Below are 20,301 nucleotides of genomic sequence, written 5' to 3'. Positions count from 1 at the left end.
CTCTTCAAAAAGGAAAAAGTCATCATTAAGACTCAAAAGTTCAATAGAGAATCACAACACTGAACCATCACAAATTGAAATGAAAACCATAAATGTGTATAGCAATATATATCATGGACAGATGGGGAAAATTTTGAATCTGCAATAGTATACTATTTGAAAAGAGAAGAAAAATACAAGGAGAATTGAACTTTATCTCAGCCAAGAGGAATATCTTTCTCATTTTATGATCAGTGATCACTGAAATCATCTAATAGTAGCTTCTAATTGGCTTGTGGAAACATAAGGAGACACCCTTAAACTTGTTAGAAACCAGCATACAAAATGCACTTTACCTCACAGAAATTCAAATTCCCCAACCATACCTCAGAATGTAACAATAACCGTCGGATATATATTTTGAAATGAAAAGATTCCAAGAATGCAATGCAAAATATTATAGATTGAGATTTAGTCTGGTCAGTCCAGCATTAATGGCTTTTTAAATAGCTGCAATACTATTATTCTAGTTACAAGCAACAATAAAGGTAGCATATAACTAACCTGGAAATTTGTGGAGTCAAGGAACTTCAGGCTTGCAGTATCATAAAGAAAACATTTATGTAACGACGATATCACCAACGCCCTGAGTTGCCAGTGATTAATTGATAAAGAACCGTTTTGTTCTTTTATGGTGCCTGCTTCCTGAATCCTAGCCTTCTTCTTTTTTCGAGTTGAATTAGCAGTGTTTACACCCTTAGCATCAGTAAGATGCTGCACGCATCCCTCAAGCAAGTATTTGAAGTAGGGAACAAATAAAGACCTGAACTTCACATTAAATGTATTTAAATGACATGAATCACCAAGCAAATTCTACACTCAGAAAATAAATGAAAGCCTCAAATTTCTAAGAAAGATAGAATAACTACTAATTAGCAGGAAAAAGTTACAATCCACAGCTTCAAGATAAAAACTATTGACAGATCCTTATTGCAGCACACCTAGGTCATAAACCACCACCTCTGATCAAAACTATAAGGAAGATCCATGTAGCCACTAACAGCTCATAAAGCTTGAATCTACATGAGATAGGGTCATAACTCGACCACCGTCGTGTGCATTTCAGCAACACCAAAAAGTTTAAAGGCACAACATCCAAGAGCATAGCATAGCAAAGAAAAACTGCAGATTACCTAAAAATGAACATAGATAAATACACATGAAGTAAGTTGACTCACCGATGGCTCTCAGCAAGTTTATTTACGAGGCTGTAGAAAACTATTGCCCTATCTATGCTTTTGCTTTTCATTGAGCCAATATCTTCCACATCTGACTCTGCCCATTCAATACTTCTGATAAAAAGGGGTCTAAACATTGTCTCAGTTAGCTTCATTGTAAGCGAAATCACTGTACTGATGACACTCTTTTCTACAATATCAATGTCTTGAATTGAAACACGGTGTTGACGGCGAAGATCAAGAGCAAGCAAGCACTGGTCAAAAATCTTTCCATGGAAACCACCAATAGACGACCTATCCATTCTACTGATGATATTTCCAAGAATTTCAAATGCAATTACCAAGCTTGAATCCCCAGCATCAACAGCACCAGAATAAATCTTCAGCAAAGGCGGCAGAGCCAGTCGAACCTAAAGAGAAAAGGTCAAAGATTATACTGCTATACCAGATGAAGAATGAATAGCAAGAATTTCAGATCAAAGTCAATAACCAACATTTTAATAAGAACAATTACTTGGATTTTGTCTGTGAGAAGCCTTCGAACTGCATCAGCTTTCACTTTCAGTTTTGGATCTGATCCTGGCAGATATTCAGGACAAAGTACCAAAAGTTCTGTAATATCTCCAAGATATGGGTTCAGAAAACCACCAAGTTTGTCTATAACTGCCTCGAGAGTAATGAGAACAGATGCCATGAGAGATTCTCTCTGAGTCTTATCCTCATTACTTTCATTTTGCACATCCACATAGGTAGAGATTTCACGTGACTTCTTTCTCACATTCTCCATAATAAGAGGCAGCTCCGCTAATGCCTTTAGCCCTAGCACATTAACCAAAGCGCCAGTAGTTCGTAGACAGCTGGAAGCTAGAGCCAAGTTGCGTGAACTAATGCTATTGGTCACAGACGCGAGGCACAAGTTGAAGACAGAATCATAAGAAGCAAATCTATTTGCCAAAACTTCTAGTGTTGAAACTGCTGTCAGCTTCAATGAAATGTTCGATTCTCCAGTGGAATTATTAACTAGCAGGACAACCTCCGAGCACATCTTGCAAAAAGATTCAAAAGCACTATCATCCAGATGAAACCAACGGCTATTTGAATCAGGATCAAGTTCTCTTCTCCGTTTATGCTTTGGTTTAGCCATGCCAAGGTCCTTCACTGTTTCACATAGAAGTCCAAGAGCCTGCTCACAAGTACAAATTTCTCCGTTAAACAATGAAGCATACAGGTTCACAGGGGCTACAGACAATTGAACCTCAAGCCAATGCATCACTGCTTGAGTGAAACATTTGTGTGCTCAAAAAGTAATGATAATAATAACATGAAGCTTGAAAATAGAACAGGTGATGATTTGTGAAACAATTCGCTGACATATTTGTTGTGTTACACACCTGAGGATGCAACAAATGTGTCCACAAATATATGGCACTCAAATGGAAAGTTAAAGGATAATGTGCCTTCATTTGCTTTAAGCACGTGCAACAATTTGGTTGTGCTGCAAATTTTTTGTTATAAAACTTCCAATTTGCTGTCTTCAACAACTCATGTCTATTTCTACAACTTTTATAACTTCTCATCTTTCATTTCTCTTTATAAGAGTAAACTTCTACAAAATCAATGCAAGGAAATCAATAAAAGAGCATTTTCACTCTACTCTCGGCCTTAGGAACCCAAAAATCAATTTTCTACTATCCAACCCAGACATGTTAGATAAACTCTGATAGATGACCAATGCACTAGCTCAACTAAGCATTTCTATTTCACAAAAGTTAAATCACAATAAATAACCACATACCTTCTTTTTCACGTTGCCATCTGCATTGCCGAGTAAATTAACAATGCCTTTAAAGTAAGCTGCCGGGTTCATGACCTTAGTAACAGTCCTCAAGACAGCACGCATACACTCCTTTAGATCTTTCCTAGTGGTGATGGGTACACTCATTTGCTTTTTTCTTGTTTCAACAAATTGCAGGAGAAAAACAACCTGCTCCATGAGTTCTTCAAGTTTTCTCTGTAAAGTTAAAGTAACTCATAAGATCAGAGTTTTGAAATGGAAGAAATCACAATTGACTGAGTTCTTATGCGATCACAGTTCAAATAGGTCAGATATATAGTGGAGTAATCACAATTGACTGAGTTCTTATGCGATCACAGTTCAAATAGGTCAGATATATAGTGGAGTATGTATATGAGAGCACAATGATTTCATTCCCTCATCAAAACAGCATATGATAAACTCCAAAACAATGCCCCACAGCAAACATAGATTACCTCAAGTTCTCATAAGTCATGTTATGTTATGGGGAGCATAGATCCAGCAGGTCCAAAATGAAAAGCCACACAGCATATACCACTTACAACAGAATGCATAATTATACTGAAGAACATCTCACCTGGACAGCCGTTATGTCTACAATGTCCAAGATTGATTTTCACTAACAATTCAAACTCCCAACTTCCCAAAACTTGTGCAGATTGGATGTATATTCAATTCTGTCCGGAACTTAGATAATATAATTATCAACTATACTATTCTGATGACATATTTCTGTCAATGGCTGTATTCCATTATACAAATGATAAACCTATTTCTGAATCTAATAACTTAATTCATAAAAAGAAAGGCCCAAGTTTCTTTCAAGATATTTGACCAGTATACACCCTTTTTTACACAGAAAATGATCTGACCAACAAAGATCAAGGAACTGATCCAAGACCTTCTCAAAATAAAGGTCATTCAATGTTCAAGGTTTGGTAAAGTTCGTAAGTACAAATTCTTACCTGAATGTTATCTGAATCTTCCTCCGATCCAAGCTTGAACGCAAATTCTGGATCATGCATTTTGTGTAAAATGAGTTCCATGGCACACAGCAATTCCATAAGCATTTCTTGGCATAAATTACCAATTCCTACTTTTTGAAGCATCATAACAAGAGAAGGAAGCCATATGCTGCATGAATATTGCTCACAAATTTGCAAGGCAAAGGCATATTCCCACTCTCTCTGTGCAAAAGATGCAAAACTCTCTGAAGCATGTGTATTGTTAAGGTAAGACAATCCTTTCCTTGAGACTAAGGAACGAAAAAGAAAGACAAACAAAGAAGCCAAGCTATCGCATTCTCCCAAAGTCCTGCAGAAAATCATGTCAGTTTAAGCAGAAACTAAGGACCAACAAGAATAATATAAGATTCGTCCAAATAAAACCTTAATAGATATACAACAATTGACTGTCGTCTGTGCTCAGCGACCTCAGGCAAAACATTCACAAACACCTGAAGGAAAAATTTAACCAAATTAGAGCAGAAACAAGTATCACAGCTGTCAACGGAGCTTGCACTATTATGTATTACCTGAAGTATTTTGTCCTTGTCGTCAGTTTTTGACAGCCAACAAGGGACAATTGCAGATATGAGAACCTCAAAGACATGTCGTGAATGGCTGTCATTCTATAAAAAACAACATAATCAGTATATAATTATTAATAAGATTTGAAAGAATAGTATTACTTAAAATTTGTTTCAGAATCCAAAGTTTGACTTTTAGCACTAGTTTTGCACTATGGTTCAATGTTACCTTCAGCCAAAATACTTGAAACATTCTCCGGAACTTTTGTACAATTTCAAATATCTTTTTACTAGCATCAACTACCAAAACTAAAACCTTAAAAAAAAATTTTAAAAAAAGCAAATCATTACTCTTTCTCTACAGAACAAAAATAAAATTAACAGACCTGGGTGATGGTTGCTTCTCCAATAACAGCAAGTATATCTAATATGTGCTCCAATATTTTGTCTGGAACAACCTTTGCTACGGCGGATAGCAAAGAAAACACGTGGTTTCTGGTGACCCCATCATTTGTCGAACGAGCACATTCAACCAACATTTTAACATTGACTTTATTAACAATGTCATCCTGACATGAACGATGTGTCAAATGGAATCAAAAGTATAAAAACACAAACCGAAATGTCATTCCTAAATACTGATCAGATTTCTAAATAACACATTCAGACAACAACATTGGAATACCTTTAAAGGAATAGCATGTAAGAGTGATGCACTGATGTCTTCAAGAACAATTAACAACTTCTGCTGAATGTAAATCAATGTTGTTGAAATGGTTTGGCAAATTCCAGATGAAGATTGGATCGACTTTTCATCTTTGGCAAAAGCAGCACCTTGTTGTAGCCAGTCATCAGAAAAAACTTTTCCAAGAAGCTTAAATAAGGGCCCCAGAAGCAAATCCCTAAAACCATTAAATTGAATAAACTAAATAACATGATATAGCCTAACATATACCATAGTTCTACAAATTAATTTCCTGAACCAGATGCAATTAAGAAACAGACCTGTTTGCTATATCTTTCTTTAGTAGCAGTATATCAAGGAGTGAACTAAGGAAAGAGAGAGCATTTTCTCCTTTATATATCACATCAGCATGGAAGTTGGACTTCTGATGTTCATCTGATTTCTTTTTCTTCTTCCCATATGCTGAACCGATAACAAGACTTTCCTGCTTCAAAATTGGATCAAGTACCTGGCCAACTGTGGAGCACATAATCTGCCATATCCAAATGCAGAACCAATCAATTGTGCATTGCTTAAACATACTACGAAAAATCACCGAGAGAAACCTTAATTCTAATGACAATCACCTGTTCCATAGTGTTTAAAGCACAAAATATTCTTAAGCATATTTCAGACTTTTCTTCCAATTCTCTTTTGCCATCAACAAACTCAGTTTCTTTTATTGGGAAATTTAATGGAAGAATTGATCCTTCAAGCTCAAAAAACATATTTCAGACTTTAGCAGTGCAAATTCTATTTATGGATAGATTCTGGATTCATTCAAGAAAGATATGATCCTTCAAGCCCAAAAACATAAGAGAATAGTAACAAAGCAGGAACATTACTTCCCCAACGCCTCACTAACGACCACCCACCTCTCTCGCCCCACACAAAATAACATCAACCACAAACAACAAAAAAAAGGGAAGGCACCAGAACCCATACAGTTTACTAATTGTCTCTTCAATCCCTTTTTAAACCACTCTTACCTTAATGGCCAGCTTTTGGCATTACAACTGGAAATCAGTCAAGGAAAAACTGCTTGATTAACACAACTCAAATTTCAAGGTTAACGCTAAAGACTACAAGGCAGGGGTAAAAAGAACAAAAAAGAAGGATTTATTGACATTTGGGCATACAACGAGGGCCTACCTGTGATTAGCAACCCCCCCCCCCCCCCCCCCCCAAAAAAAAAAAAGAAAAAGGAAAAAAACAAGAAAATATACAAATTGCAGTAAAATCAGAACCTTCTTTTCTACATAATTATCCATATTTATCAATTGGAAGAATACAAAATGAAGACTGACAGTTATGCATTATTGTTTATAGTAACAAATACTTCCAACAGAAAAAATAAATAAATAAATAAAACAAGAACAAGGAACAAACATTTAATCGCAGTAAGGCCTCTCTAGCTGCATCTTGCACAGCACCATTAGCATGCCGAAACAGAAGCACAAGGTGACGAAATAGACACTCCTGCTAAACAAAAGAAAATGAATGAGGTTCCATGAAGCAAGAATCATTGGACAAACCAGAACATTTTCCTATTAGTTGTTTGGAACAACAAAAAGATTATAAGTTGATTTTTTATCAATTTGTTTAGTTTATGTCGGAAAGAGAAGTTTCTTCAGAAAAGTTTCATATATTCAATGATATCCTAAATATTGCCAATAGTTCATTAAATAAAACTCATACATCTATTGATTCCTAAATATTTATTTCCTAATACAATATTATTATTTTGCATCTGCGCAGGCACTTGATCCATTGATCACAGAGATGGAGCAGCACGGGGCTATTCATACATTATTTTCTGCAAATAAATTGTTTAATGTTCATAAAAATTCAGGTCTCTTCCTATTCATTAAAGCATTTGAAAAGGTGTGAAGCCAACGGATCTTTAACTCAAATGAAGATGTTGAAAATTGTCAAATCGATGGATCAATCAAATAAAATTAAGAATAACTTTTTCTAATTACACAGTATAACACAACTAAGCTCCAGAATCATGCAAAACTCCAGGATTAGGCTCAATATTATTGCATACAGTACAATAACTCTATTATTGATGTATATGTAAAGTATTCATAAAATAGTATTCATAAAATAACCCAAGTAAAATCATTTTTCTCTTTGCCAGAGTGTGGGAGGAAGGGTTTATTGCTTAAGTACATTTTAAAGATTTTCTTTTCCTCTGCACCCTCTTCTGTTCCTCGAGGAATTCTTTGATGTCCATTTATTATATATCTTACTATTAGGGAAGGTTGCCAAGCACAAAGAAAACAAGTTACTATAACAAACTGCCATGGCTACCAGCATAAGTTATCATGGAAAGCAATAAATTGCGCATGCTATGCCCATATATTAATAATGGTACCTGCATGTCAGTTGTCAATCCAATGTAAAATTGACTGCTTAGCTTTTGCAAAACAGCAATGCAAGGTTCAATAACAGCAGGATCTTCTGGAGACATCATCTCCACCTGAAAGGATAACAACATAATAGAAAATGTCAATGAAACACAGCTAATCCATCTGCATTGGAAAGAATCTAGAAAAGTTACAGATAAGTTCTTACTTGCAAAGCTTTCACCAAATAGACATTAAAATCGTGATTGTCCAACGAGAAGAGTGAAGCGCAGCTCTAGTACATGACAGAATTTGCATCAAACACAAGAAAATAAGATTCATTAAGCATCGATAATTGAAGGTCGGAGGGAGAAGAAAATGCTATTTACCTCCAAAAGAAGGCACAAGATTCTGATTTCATTTCCTGACAATTTTGGAGACGAGCTATGTAGCTCAATGTAATGTTGACTGCGCCTTTCCAGAAGTAAAGACAAAAATGACCTGACATCTTTGACATGCAGAATTGCACTGCCCAGCCCTTTGAGCAAAGACAGAATCATTAACTGCCAAAGATATCATTTCCAATCAAAATTTTTTCAACCAAACATCATTGCCAAACTAAATAATAACAATTAAAAACAACTCAAAAACTAGATTTGCTCAAGAACAGATCTAAGAGGGCAAACCTTCCCAAATGCAGAAAGTTTTAGAGCAGAACCCAAAATGAAAGCAATAGTTTTATCTTTCGTCTGTTGATCAAATCTGAAACAGCATATGATCAAACAAAACACACAATGAATAAATAAAATAGAACTTAAGGAATTCACATAAATGAATAAGCATAAAGTATTACAAGGTATGAGCCCAAAATAATCAATTTAATAGAAAAGAAACTGAATGTTAATATTAAAAGCCCTCACAGCCTGGAACGAGTAAGCCGCAAACAGGTGTTCAAGACAGGTAAAAAATGTAAATGCACATTAGACACAACAAACTTCAGTTCAGCAGATGCAATTTGGCAAAAAACCAAAAATGGAAGAACTTTCTGCATGCTAAAGATATTATTATAATGAACTAGAATTCATTTGAAAAAAGAAAGAGAAAAACGAAAAGAAAAAGAATTCCTGGGTTATTTGTAGTAACTGAAATAATTCCAGAAGTAGCTTGTTTCATATTGTACACAGTTAAGATCATAACTCATAAGTTCTTTAAGGCGTGGGTCAGGCTCCAAGCAAAAACAAAGGAATTTGTTGCCCACTTGTGACTGCTGGAGCATGAACTGTCGTTTCCCTGATCCCAGCCTTCAGATTCCTCCACACCAACCATGCATGATTAAATTTCTTATAAGAAGCATCAATAATATAAAAAGAACCCTGATCACAGCACAGGGAAAATACTAGTGAGAAAAGCATTTGGCTAGTTATTGCTCTGGTGGCCTAAACAGAGAACAATAAATGGAGAAGCATCACAATAACATACACCACACAGCAAGAATGCACGAAATTACTCAAAATAGCACAATCATCATCTTGCAAATGTTATTTATTCAATAAGACCGTTAAAAAAAAATCAATAATTTTGCAGATAGTACCCAATATATGTGGACTTGTGTATTTTCAAGAGATCAAAAATGAGCAAAGCATAATAATTCCCGCAAGTACCACAAGTTTAATAAAATTAGTTGAATACCTCTGTCCAATGCTCTCTGGCACTAAAAGACTATTGCAGGATGAGCTGAGCAAAGATGTCATAAATGAAGAAAGAAATTTCTTGTCTGACAATATAAGCCTTTTTTGCTGAACCATCAAGCCCAGAAGATCATCAAGAAAATGACTCCATAATGCAGTGCTTCCTGTCATTAATACCATTCAAAATATAACAACAATCTTTTTTTTTTCCATAAGAAACAAAGAATACTGTATCAATAAAACCAAAAGGATAGAAGATACAAAAGTGGATTGTCCACAAAGAGAACGGAAAACAGAGAAAATCAATTCCATAAAGAAAGACATAAAAAACGCCTATTTATAGACAGCAAGTATACCCATTCATTTTCTAATCCAAAACATATCAATCCCGACAAACATATGCCAAAACCCATCCCAGTCAGAATTACAAATAAAATATACATTAAAAATGTATACAGAGATGGAAATAATAGCAATATATACAATATTTTGGTAAACCATCAATGCATACCATTTTTCTTGCTAGAAAAGTCGAAACGGCGCCACAATGCATATAAACCATCAATGCAGCCCATGGCAGCCACTCTCATCTCCTGAAAAAGAAAGAGAATAGAACACAAGGAATCAAGTCATTGTACTTCTTCATAAACAGAACTAAATATGAAACCGATGAAGATTCAGCATCTCAACAGGAAACAGATAAACAACAGTCTTTGAAAGCCTGCAAGAGCATACAGTAGCCATAAGGAAATAAAGATGGTGGGGAACATGGTTATACCTGATTATCACTGGCTAGTGGAATTAGAACTGACGGAAATTCAGCTAGAAGTTCAAACAGCAGACTATCATCTGCCTGAGAACAGAGAAAAGTGAAACAATGGAGACTCTCGATTTGGACAGCAGCAGGAACATCTACAAAGGTAAACATACATGATCAGAACAAGATATAAAACATGATGAATTAGACGACTAGTTTCCCATTCCAAAATATTATGTAAATTCCGTCATTATATATCCAGAATACCCATGAATCTGTGATAATTCAGAAAAACCATTTGCTAGGGAAAAGGTCTAAGGAAAAATAGTTCATAATCAAACCCACAGAGAGACTAACTTAGAGAGAGGAGAGAGAGAGGAAAAATACCTCTCTTGCAAACCATTTGCCAGGGAAAAGGTCTAAGGAAAAATAGTTCATAATCAAACCCACAGAGAGACTAACTTAGAGAGAGAAGAGAGAGAGAGAGGAAAAATACCTCTCTTGCAAACCACTCAGAAATATTAAATGCAAGGAAGAATTTTCTATGTTCAAAATATAATGCAAATGACAGGTATCCCAATATTAAAACCATATTATAGAATATTTTATGACCCTTGAAATAAAATACACTATAGACGTTAAAACTTCTGTAAAATCAATCTTCAACCTGATAATCCTCACTGCAAAACTACCATCATCAAGTGGGTTATGATTGTATCCAATGGGGATAGCCCAGTTGGTTCGACCCTTTTAGTGGAAACAAGAGGTCTAGGAAAAGTTTTCCTCTCACAACCACCTTGGAGAGGGGGTAATCCCTTTAATATTTGTTTGTGCATGGGATGGGGTGGGGTGGGGCTAGGGTGTGTCAAATGTATTAATGAAATAAATAAACAAACATAAGAGGAACAAGTAGCATAGACTGAATTAAAAGCAAGCACCTTCTGTAAAAAACTTGGACAGGAAACAGACAAGAGAGACTTTGCATTTTGAAACAAGGTAATGTCGATGTTCCTTGAAAACATGTTTCAAACGCGAGTTTGCAAAAAAGACAAACAATTCTTCAAGTCTGCTATACCACCTTTCATTGACATCCTGAGGGAGCAGAGAGTAGATATATTCAACAATCATAACAAGATAGAAAGTATGACAAGAAACCACTATGGCAAAAATGACCACTTGCCAAAGCAACCTCAGAAGGCAAGAAAAAAGCAGTGAGTCAGGAAGAGGACCAACCAACAAGACATCTGCAGGCATTGCCAAAATAAATGCCTCTAGTAACCTCCAGAATATGCAAATCAGCAGTTTTGTATTCAAAGCCTCAATATCAGTATCAAATAGCTGATCTAGAAATTTTCTGCAGTCCCAAGACAGGATTTCTGCACTGAACTGTCAATCAAAAAGTAAACATAAAAAATGAAATCACATTGATGGAAGACAGAGAATTAGAATCATGAACATATGCACAACTAGGAAAACCAATGAGAAACTACAGTGTCCAGTAAATTCATACCTCATTCACGGAACCATCAAACCTATATTCGAAGACTTCCCACTCACTCTTCAGAACAGAAAAGCAAGCTTCAAAAAGTGCCAAAGAATGCCCAATTCCTAACATGCAAAAGAAATATATAACAGAAGTTCTCCATAATTATATGAGAAACACTTGTTAAAAACATAATAATTATTATGTTCAAAATGAAGCATTGTCTAAGACAGTCAAATGAGATAAACAGATAGCACTTGGAAAATAACCATCAAGTCATGGATTTAAACTAAACAGGACCTATTTTGACAAGCTAAGTGGGCAAAAAAATGAAAACTACAATAAAATTGATAAGCCTTTGCATTTAACAACAAAGAGGGAATATGGGAGAACATACTACTATTCTGCATCTGCAATGACTGCACGAGAACCATAAAGAACAGGGTCTTTGATAACTTAAAATTACTACAACTCTCAGTCAGCAATGACAAATACTCATCAGGATGCTTCAAGAATGTTTCTGCCAAACTGCTAACAATCTCCATGTTAATTGAAGAAAGGCTTCCCGGTTCTGATTTCTGCATTTTTACCAGATCACAACTTCAGAATTATTTACAACTGACATAAAATTAACTACTGAACCATCATAATTAGCCACAGCAATAGAATAAATATACAAGATGAAGAAAAACCTTCAGGAATTTATATTAGTTTTACAATAGCTAACAAATATTATTTTCTAATTCACTAGAACATCCTCCTTGTACAGATCAAGCTAGAGACAGCATCATGAGCATAACTAGTTGGCAACATGACGTTAAACTAATCAGCTGAACCTGCTTAGTCAGTTCAGATCACATCCATGGAACATTATAAAAGCTCAAGACCATTTTTCTTCTTATCATTTAGATGAAATAATTATATTAGAACATTATTGAAATAAATGTAATGGCAATTACCTCCCAATGAAACTACAATGAAGAACTAAAAAATCCTCTATGATATCAATTGTTTCCATGGCTCCAACCACCTATCTCATCAAGGTGTATGCCATTAGCTCACCGAAACCCTTATTTTATATTTAATTCCAAGCACAAGTTATACAAAAACTGAAACTGAGAAGTATAAAAGATTACATTTTCTATCCTCATCAAGAGACAATTGGTTTTAAGAATTTTATATTCCTATCTTTTCCTATGCAAGTCCAAGAAAAATCAAGACCCAGGACTCAATCTCAACTTTAGTGACCTATTATACAAACAAATGCAAGCTTTCTCTCTAACTTCTATACCGCAGTCCAAAAACCTTTAACAGTGCTAACGGGCTAATTTCCATCTATGCTTTAAATGGCAGTTTCAAGATTTTAAACCACAATCAATGTAAAAATCACATGCAAGATATTTTACCTTTCTCTTACTGGAAACAACGGCAATATTATGGTAAAAAGGCAGCTTTTGTTCCTTGGCTAACTCCAAAATCTTTAAATTTGTCTTCTGTGTCTGAGAAGAATTGCAATAAAAACAAATATTATCAACAAAACAATTTCTAGTGCTTGTTTGGTGGTAAAGTGCAATTTTAAGAACCAAGAGACTGAAACACAAAGGGAAGAAACCTTTGGCAGAATAAGCAGTAATGGAAAAATCATGGCAGAAAGTTTCTTAAAATGATCATTCATGCCAGGGAAGCTTGATATCACAATCTTCAGGCATGAAACGGCTACATCACCAGCTAGAGCAAGTTTATCTGACGAATCTGCAAGCATAAACATTAGACAGATTGAAGCATATGACTTGCAGCACATTTTATTTAAAGTTATTCAACAAAATAGGTGAAAATTATTTTTTATGAAAGACATTGCTGGAGGAGAACAAACAGCTAGATATTTCTCTAATCAAATGGCCAAAGAATACAAACTGGGAAGATCCAACATATCAACATCAGTGACTCAACAAGCACCAAAGTGAATTCAGAGTTCATTATCAGTAAGACCACAGCAATGGAACTTAAACCAATGAGAATCAGTAAAATAGTTAGCCCTCCCCAGGTGAAAACAAACACCTTTTAAATATTTCTCTTTCACACCATTATTTTTTAGCAATGAATAGAAAGTGAATAACAAGCAGCACTGCACCATGAAAAGATTGAGGCAATTTAGCTCTAACAAAGCATGACCAGAGACCAGAGCACAGAGAGAGAAAAAAAGAAAAAAAAAAGCATAACCAAAGCAATTAGCCCCTACTAAAATGTGAAAATGGAATGTATGCACAGAAAAGAGAACAATCAAAGGCATATCAAGTACGTAGACCATACTCACTTGACATAAGAATAATAACACATCTTTTAAGAACATCATTCAATCCTTCAAGAAGATCAGAGGGGCTTATCATTCCAGGCAATCCATCAATAGACAAGGCAGCCTGAACAACAGTTAGATCATCATCGTGAAGCTGGTGCAAAATAGCATCTTGAATCGTCACAAGCCTCTGACAACAAGATAAATGAGAAAAATAAAAAAATCAGAAGATCTCAAATCAGAAAACTTGTGGTCCGATATATATGATATTTAGTATGCCAACATGAATTAACACAGAAAAATGCACACACATAACAGTTTGTCAAGCCAATCTCACACAGCCTCCACACCAGGACTATAACACAGAATCTTGGCAAAGCAGTCAATATTGGCTCTATAAAGCCAGGAATAGTTCAGCGACAGAGCTTGAAAATGTGAAAAATAAAGGAAGAGATTTTCTGCCAGGAAATCAAATATCTCAGAAGAAACAAGTGATAACAATAAGGTCTCCAACAATAACTAACAAAGAAAATGATGTGCTCATTACAGAGATGGAAACTAAAGACAGCAGCTTCAAACCAAAATGATATGCAGATACCACAGCTATTTTCCCAAAAAAATTTAACTCAAATCTAGGGAATCTGGGGACAGAACTATAAATATGAAATCCAGAAATCATGTTTCAAACAGAACCACATAGCTTAAATAAAATTAGTTTGGCAGCTAGCTCTTACTGGTTACATTTCTAAATGGAAAATCGAAGTTGCAACCCAAGTGGCGGACCAGAGAAATGGTTTGAGTGGGAGAAGATTCATGCCATTTTATTAGGTAACAAGGACATAACTGAGCCAAATTTGAAAAGAAATTAGCAACTATAAAGGGGCAACTCAGATTAGTTGATGCTACCAAAATATAATTCAGCTAAAGAACAAATTTAAACAAAATCCCAAAACTGCTGCATAACGAAATTAGATGGTAACTTTGAGAAGTCAAACAACATTTTCAACCAAAAAAGCATAAAAAAAAACAGGGATGAGACACAATAATGAGAAATCAACATCAAGACCAACAAGTACATTATTGTCAAATATAGATCAATATATAGCTGATAAGCTTCTACATAAGTAAATGACATAACATAGACCATGTACTTATCTATTCACTATAGATGACAGCCGAAAATAAAAAGAACATAACAAAGACAACTAAAAGTACCTGTGGGTCAACAGCTTTTGTTTTCAGAACTCCAGATGGGTTCAAACCAGAGAGAGTGGCTCGCCGGACCTCAGCCTAATTCACATTACATAAGCATAATAATTTAAGTATATGATTATAAGAAAAAAATTACATAATTCTTACGGAATGCCATAGAATTTACCTTTGGGTGATGCAAGGCAAACCATATTTTTGAATCTGGGATAGCCTCAGACACATCAATATTTCCATCCAACACTTTAGACAGAATTTCAAAACCTGTGTCTTCTTTCTTGGATTTCACTTTAGTTTCCTATTATGAACAGACAAGTCACAAACTAAAATTCAAAGTCAAAGAACAGAAAAGATCAGTCTGTCACATACCTCCAGAAATTTGCGTACTGCTCCACGTAGTTCCAATGGGTATTTTGCATTAATAGCAACCAAAGTCCTCTTGGCCCAACTTCCTGTAAGCAATCCATATAGTTTGTACGAATAAAATTACCAGCAAACACATAATAATGGTGTAAGAATGTTCACATTGGCAGCCCTTTAATGCAATGCTGAAAATTATGTGCAAGAAAAAATGGAAACAAAAATGAAGAACACTCAAAAGATACATAAATATAACCTGACAATCAACTACGCGCAAATGCATGAACTAAAAGATACGCAAGAATGCAAACCACATAACTAAAGTTACAAATGCAATATAACCTGATGATGTTGAGTTGCTATCCTTCTGTGAGAGCCTCAGACAGGAGAAAAGAATGTTTGAGACGACAAGGCCAACTAAATTCTTCATAGGAACTTTCTCTATTATTGATATCAAAGTAAGATGGCATAATTCATCAGAAGAACTGCATGTAACCAAACATGAATTTCAATTGATAACTCGAGCAAGATACATACGCATAAAGACAATTCAAAGACGTTATCAGGTACAAACCAGAAGTCAACCAGAGATTCCAGAAGCACAGAGAGGAATCTATCAATATTGAACTCCTTAGAAAGTCCCAAAAGTAGTTCAGCAATATCCCTGTCGAGCAAGCACAAAATAGTATTAGGAAATTCAAGCAAAGGAAATAGCCAACAGATATCGGATGCAGAAACATTAGAAATGTTGAAAGATTACCGTATTTCCTTCAAAATGTCTAAGGCCTTCTTCGGGAACATGTCGACAGGTTGCAACTGACAAAATTTAATGCAACCCAAAGTAAAGGGGCAAAACCAAGAAATGAATGCACTTAGGCACAAATTAATCTTACACAAAACTCGTTCCAACAACAAATACAAAGTGATATCATATTTAGGAAATAAAAGCTATCTAGTTTGCACCACATAATATTTTCAAGTCACACAGTAGAAATCAAGAGACCAAAAGTATAAGCATTTGAAAAAGATTCCATATTGTCCTTATAATGATTGACTCAATCATTACAAGTATGAGGAAGAATACAGCAGAATAATCAAGGATACATGTTCTTTGATATGCTACTATGCTCAACAGAAAGGGAGTAAAGGTCCTTGCAAGAACATCAAGACCACTTCAGATTAGACATTACTTGATTTCGGAACTCAGGTTAGCTTACTAATTTTTCTATATTTTAAAAGAAAGTACCGTATGCTAATAATATCTCAATTTCATTAGTCATTGATTTTCAACTCCACCACCAAAGATGTTCTTGCTAATAGAGTTACTCTTTAACAAAAAAGTACATTTAATGAAAAACCATCTTTTTCCTGCCAGGGCTTTAGAGAGAGGGGTACAACAAGAATTGTTGAGCTTTTGGTAAGTGAAAGAAAGCCAATGAGATGAACTACATAGCTAAATAACTATGACAGTATATTTAAACAAATATTTGAATAAGCTCCTCTTATTTTAGCAAAGAAGTCCAAGCAATCCGCAGCTGTCACTTCCAGATGAATTCCCTCAAGTTATTGTGTTCGACGAGCGTTAATTAGTTAATTGACTCAGAACATACAGAGTAAATTTTTTTCGAAGGTAAAAGCTAAGTAGATTGCATTGAGAGCAAAATATTTAGAAAAGATGAACAACTTGTGCACTAGCCCCAAAAACACGCCAAGAAATTGTATTGATAAAACCAACAAATAAGTATATATCACAATAATACCACCGCTAATTATTGAAAATTGAAATAAAATACAAGAAGAAGTGGTAAGAGACTAAAATCAATTCTATTTGGACCAAAACAAAATTCTAACAAATGACTATTGATTCAACGTATATTAGATTTCTGCGCTACTGATCACAAATTAAATCGCTATATGGATAGTCATAGAAGTACCTGGACAAGGTTTATTAAGGCCATAAGTGATAGCCGAAACCATTGCAGGTCAGTCGACTCTTGTACATCTTCTCGAGCTATCTCAGCAATTGATCGAATCAAACTTTTAACAAGTTTAGGAGACAGAGCAACTTTATTTGCAAGTAAAGCAACAATCATCAAAGCACCAGCCTACAAACAGAGGTGAGTGACATTCGAGACTAAAAAGTAATGACAGAATAAAACTCTCAACCTTTTTATCAAAAAAATATTATAGAAATACAACTCAGAACCTAAACATTGAGAACAGAAATTAACGTAACAAAACAATCAGGAAATAACCACAATCCACTAAAGAAATCTAGATAATACGAGCACAATTTAGAACAAAATATATGCAGCAATAAAATATCACAATTAAAATTAGATAAAGAGCACAAAAAGATACGCATCACGATTTAGGAATGCGGCTCACATATGCAAATCAAATACTTGGCCTCATCATTGCCTGCTATCATACTTATTTATTTATTTATATTTTGTGAGAACCTGTAAGCATCACCAGTCATGAACCATTATGCCAAACACTGGTGATTATCAATATATCCAAATTTGAGTAACAATTGTTAAACCTCACCTTGTGATCTGAACCTCCTTTGGTGCCAGGCTGAAGTCCAGAAACTACAAAGGGAAGGATTCTCTTCACAGCATCACTATCAACGGTGGTAACAGAACCCAAAGCCTCAACAACTACTGCCGTGCAAAAGTTGATAGTAGGCCTTGAAGGCAAAAACTTCTTTGTAGGAGATGCCTGCACCAGAAAGTCATTTAGGTGACACCTACAACAAGACGTTTGACCAAAGTACTAATGCAATGTGGACCAGACACTCACATAGTTGCATAAAACCTCCAAAACACCCATATCACGAATGCATTGCTGCACTATAACTGTCCTCGGTGGTGGCGCACCCGAGACTTTAACGCCTTCCAGAAATTTCCATTTGTTATTTCTACAGTTCAAAGGAAATAAAAAATCAGGAAATTTCATTGATCCACAATATCAAATATAACAATGTACAAGAATCATGTAGTCCTCACCCTAAATTAAGTAACTGCACTATTCGAACAAAAGCATGGGTATCATGGTACGGCAGAGCACATAAAATTAATTCCTCAGTATTGTACACATGAATCCTGAAATTCCAACCAAAGGCAAATCGTAAGCACTAAAGAATAAAACATATTGCATAAGTAAATGCAAGTATAAATATTTTTTTGCATAATATTGTACTTACTTGTATCTACGTATTAAGTACTCTAGTGTTTTGAGCGATGCAGGCAGTTCAAGATGTCCTGAGAGTAACCGTAAATATGAACTGATTGTCGCATTGATCTTATTATTCTCCTCTATACCCATCAACTCCCTATCTAAATCTTTACTCTTGTGACTAAATAAATCATTCTTATAGTTTCTGAACCTTCCGTCTACACTTGTAAGAACCTCAAGACCTGAAAATCAAATTTACAAACAATCAAAATGCTCAGTTTATAATAAATTCCCAAATTTCACAACACTGAAAAATAATTAGCTATAGAGCTCAGATATTACTCTAATTTTATAATCAACAAGCCTGCCTATATAGGACTACAATGCATTAAGTCTTTCAAATTAATACCTTTTAATCAAAAACCACAAACAAAAGAAAAATTGGTTATCATTTCTTATTAACAAAATACTCACAATTCGTTCAACTTGTACAAAATTTGAAAACAATGAGAATTATAAAAACCTGAAAGTGCGATATTAAGAATAGTGTCGGTATCGATATCAGCAGCTTCTTTAGGGTTAAACAAGATGGAAGGGCGCGTGAAAGGTCTTTTGAGGGGCTCTTCATCGGCTAGTACCAGAGACTTGATAGCTTGTAACTGAGAGGCTATTGAGGTAGCCATGACTGCGTGTGAATATAAACTTCGCTGTAGCTTCAGCAATTAAGCGGAGAAATCAAATTTGTATAAACAGTTGAGCTTCTCAGGTTTACGTACTACCAGCTTGGAAGGTTTGTGTTTAGGGGGAAGCTGAAAGGTTTTTAGGGGTTAGGGTTTTAAGTTTGTAAACGGTGGAACAGGTAAGGGTTATTTGGTCATTTTATTTTTTCTATGATAATTGATATGTCAGGGCATAATTTCACTGAGACCCCATTACTTATTGATACATTCGATAAGCGTCCGTAATTACTGTGTGAGTGTGTGACAGTGTGAGTCCGCACAGTGGGCCCACGACGTCATTCACCATTGAAGTAGGGTTTTTAGTGTTTACTTTTACCCCAACGTCATATAATAACAATAATGAAAGATGAAAATACTCTTTTGCGTTTATTTTATAGAATGGGAATGAGTTGCAATAGAAATGAAGAATAGTAATGAGATTTTAATATTTATGAGATAAAAATAAATGAGAATGAAAATTTGTTAAAATATCATTAATGTGTTTATTTGACAAAATAAATGGGAATGAGAAATATGAATGAGAATCAATTTACCAAATTGTTAATAATGATAATATTAATAAAAATAATTAATTTATCATTATTAACAATATTATCATTATTGTTGTTGTTGTTATTATTATTATTATTATTATTATTATTATTATTATTATTATTATTGTTAATGGCATCTAAAATAATGAAATTAATTGTGATTTGAATGAGGGTAATTTAGGAAATATGAAAAAATTAGAGGAATACAAAAGTAAACATATATTCTATTCTCATTCCCTCATTTTCATTCCCAACCCCCCATGGTAATGGGATTCCCATTCCTTATTCCCAAATTGTGTGGGACCCACACATTTTATTCCAATTCTCAAATTACATTTTGCCAAGTAAACATATGTTTCATTCTCATTCCTTCATTCTCATTCATTCATTCTCATTCCTCATTTCATGAAATAAACACATCA

The 20,301-nt window shown here is 34.8% G+C and overlaps 1 protein-coding gene across 2 annotated transcripts in view; it reads right to left on the bottom strand.

Annotated features, from left to right (window-relative positions):
* LOC18031650 (uncharacterized protein At3g06530) overlaps positions 1–19,477 on the bottom strand; it is a 21,056-nt gene extending 1,579 nt beyond the window's left edge. The window contains exons 1-37 of one of the 2 annotated variants that reach the window (XM_024189797.1): positions 19,130–19,477; positions 18,635–18,848; positions 18,438–18,533; positions 18,232–18,349; positions 17,977–18,150; positions 17,361–17,531; positions 16,187–16,242; positions 16,001–16,090; positions 15,769–15,911; positions 15,436–15,518; positions 15,236–15,364; positions 15,073–15,147; positions 13,879–14,047; positions 13,177–13,316; positions 12,971–13,063; positions 11,962–12,142; positions 11,592–11,689; positions 11,315–11,467; positions 11,020–11,173; positions 10,103–10,239; positions 9,836–9,917; positions 9,326–9,488; positions 8,323–8,398; positions 8,026–8,199; positions 7,866–7,931; positions 7,666–7,770; positions 6,675–6,764; positions 5,567–5,778; positions 5,247–5,463; positions 4,948–5,130; positions 4,568–4,663; positions 4,422–4,489; positions 3,999–4,347; positions 3,013–3,228; positions 1,732–2,400; positions 1,218–1,627; positions 544–802 (exon numbers count right to left, since the gene is read on the bottom strand). In XM_024189797.1, coding sequence (XP_024045565.1) covers positions 544–802; positions 1,218–1,627; positions 1,732–2,400; positions 3,013–3,228; positions 3,999–4,347; positions 4,422–4,489; positions 4,568–4,663; positions 4,948–5,130; positions 5,247–5,463; positions 5,567–5,778; positions 6,675–6,764; positions 7,666–7,770; positions 7,866–7,931; positions 8,026–8,199; positions 8,323–8,398; positions 9,326–9,488; positions 9,836–9,917; positions 10,103–10,239; positions 11,020–11,173; positions 11,315–11,467; positions 11,592–11,689; positions 11,962–12,142; positions 12,971–13,063; positions 13,177–13,316; positions 13,879–14,047; positions 15,073–15,147; positions 15,236–15,364; positions 15,436–15,518; positions 15,769–15,911; positions 16,001–16,090; positions 16,187–16,242; positions 17,361–17,531; positions 17,977–18,150; positions 18,232–18,349; positions 18,438–18,533; positions 18,635–18,848; positions 19,130–19,289 — 6,069 coding nt within the window. In that variant the 5' untranslated portion in view covers positions 19,290–19,477. The remainder of the gene's footprint in view (positions 1–543; positions 803–1,217; positions 1,628–1,731; positions 2,401–3,012; positions 3,229–3,998; positions 4,348–4,421; positions 4,490–4,567; positions 4,664–4,947; positions 5,131–5,246; positions 5,464–5,566; positions 5,779–6,674; positions 6,765–7,665; positions 7,771–7,865; positions 7,932–8,025; positions 8,200–8,322; positions 8,399–9,325; positions 9,489–9,835; positions 9,918–10,102; positions 10,240–11,019; positions 11,174–11,314; positions 11,468–11,591; positions 11,690–11,961; positions 12,143–12,970; positions 13,064–13,176; positions 13,317–13,878; positions 14,048–15,072; positions 15,148–15,235; positions 15,365–15,435; positions 15,519–15,768; positions 15,912–16,000; positions 16,091–16,186; positions 16,243–17,360; positions 17,532–17,976; positions 18,151–18,231; positions 18,350–18,437; positions 18,534–18,634; positions 18,849–19,129) is intronic. The other variant, XM_006421486.2, reaches the window with a different exon arrangement.
* Positions 19,478–20,301: the final 824 nt, after the last annotated feature.

This window comes from Citrus clementina, unplaced genomic scaffold, assembly GCF_000493195.1.
Source record: "Citrus clementina cultivar Clemenules unplaced genomic scaffold, Citrus_clementina_v1.0 scaffold_9, whole genome shotgun sequence".
In the NCBI taxonomy this organism is placed as follows: domain Eukaryota; kingdom Viridiplantae; phylum Streptophyta; class Magnoliopsida; order Sapindales; family Rutaceae; genus Citrus; species Citrus x clementina.
The sequence above is the reverse complement of the archived record's forward strand: the minus strand, read 5'-3'. Positions and strand labels throughout refer to the sequence as shown.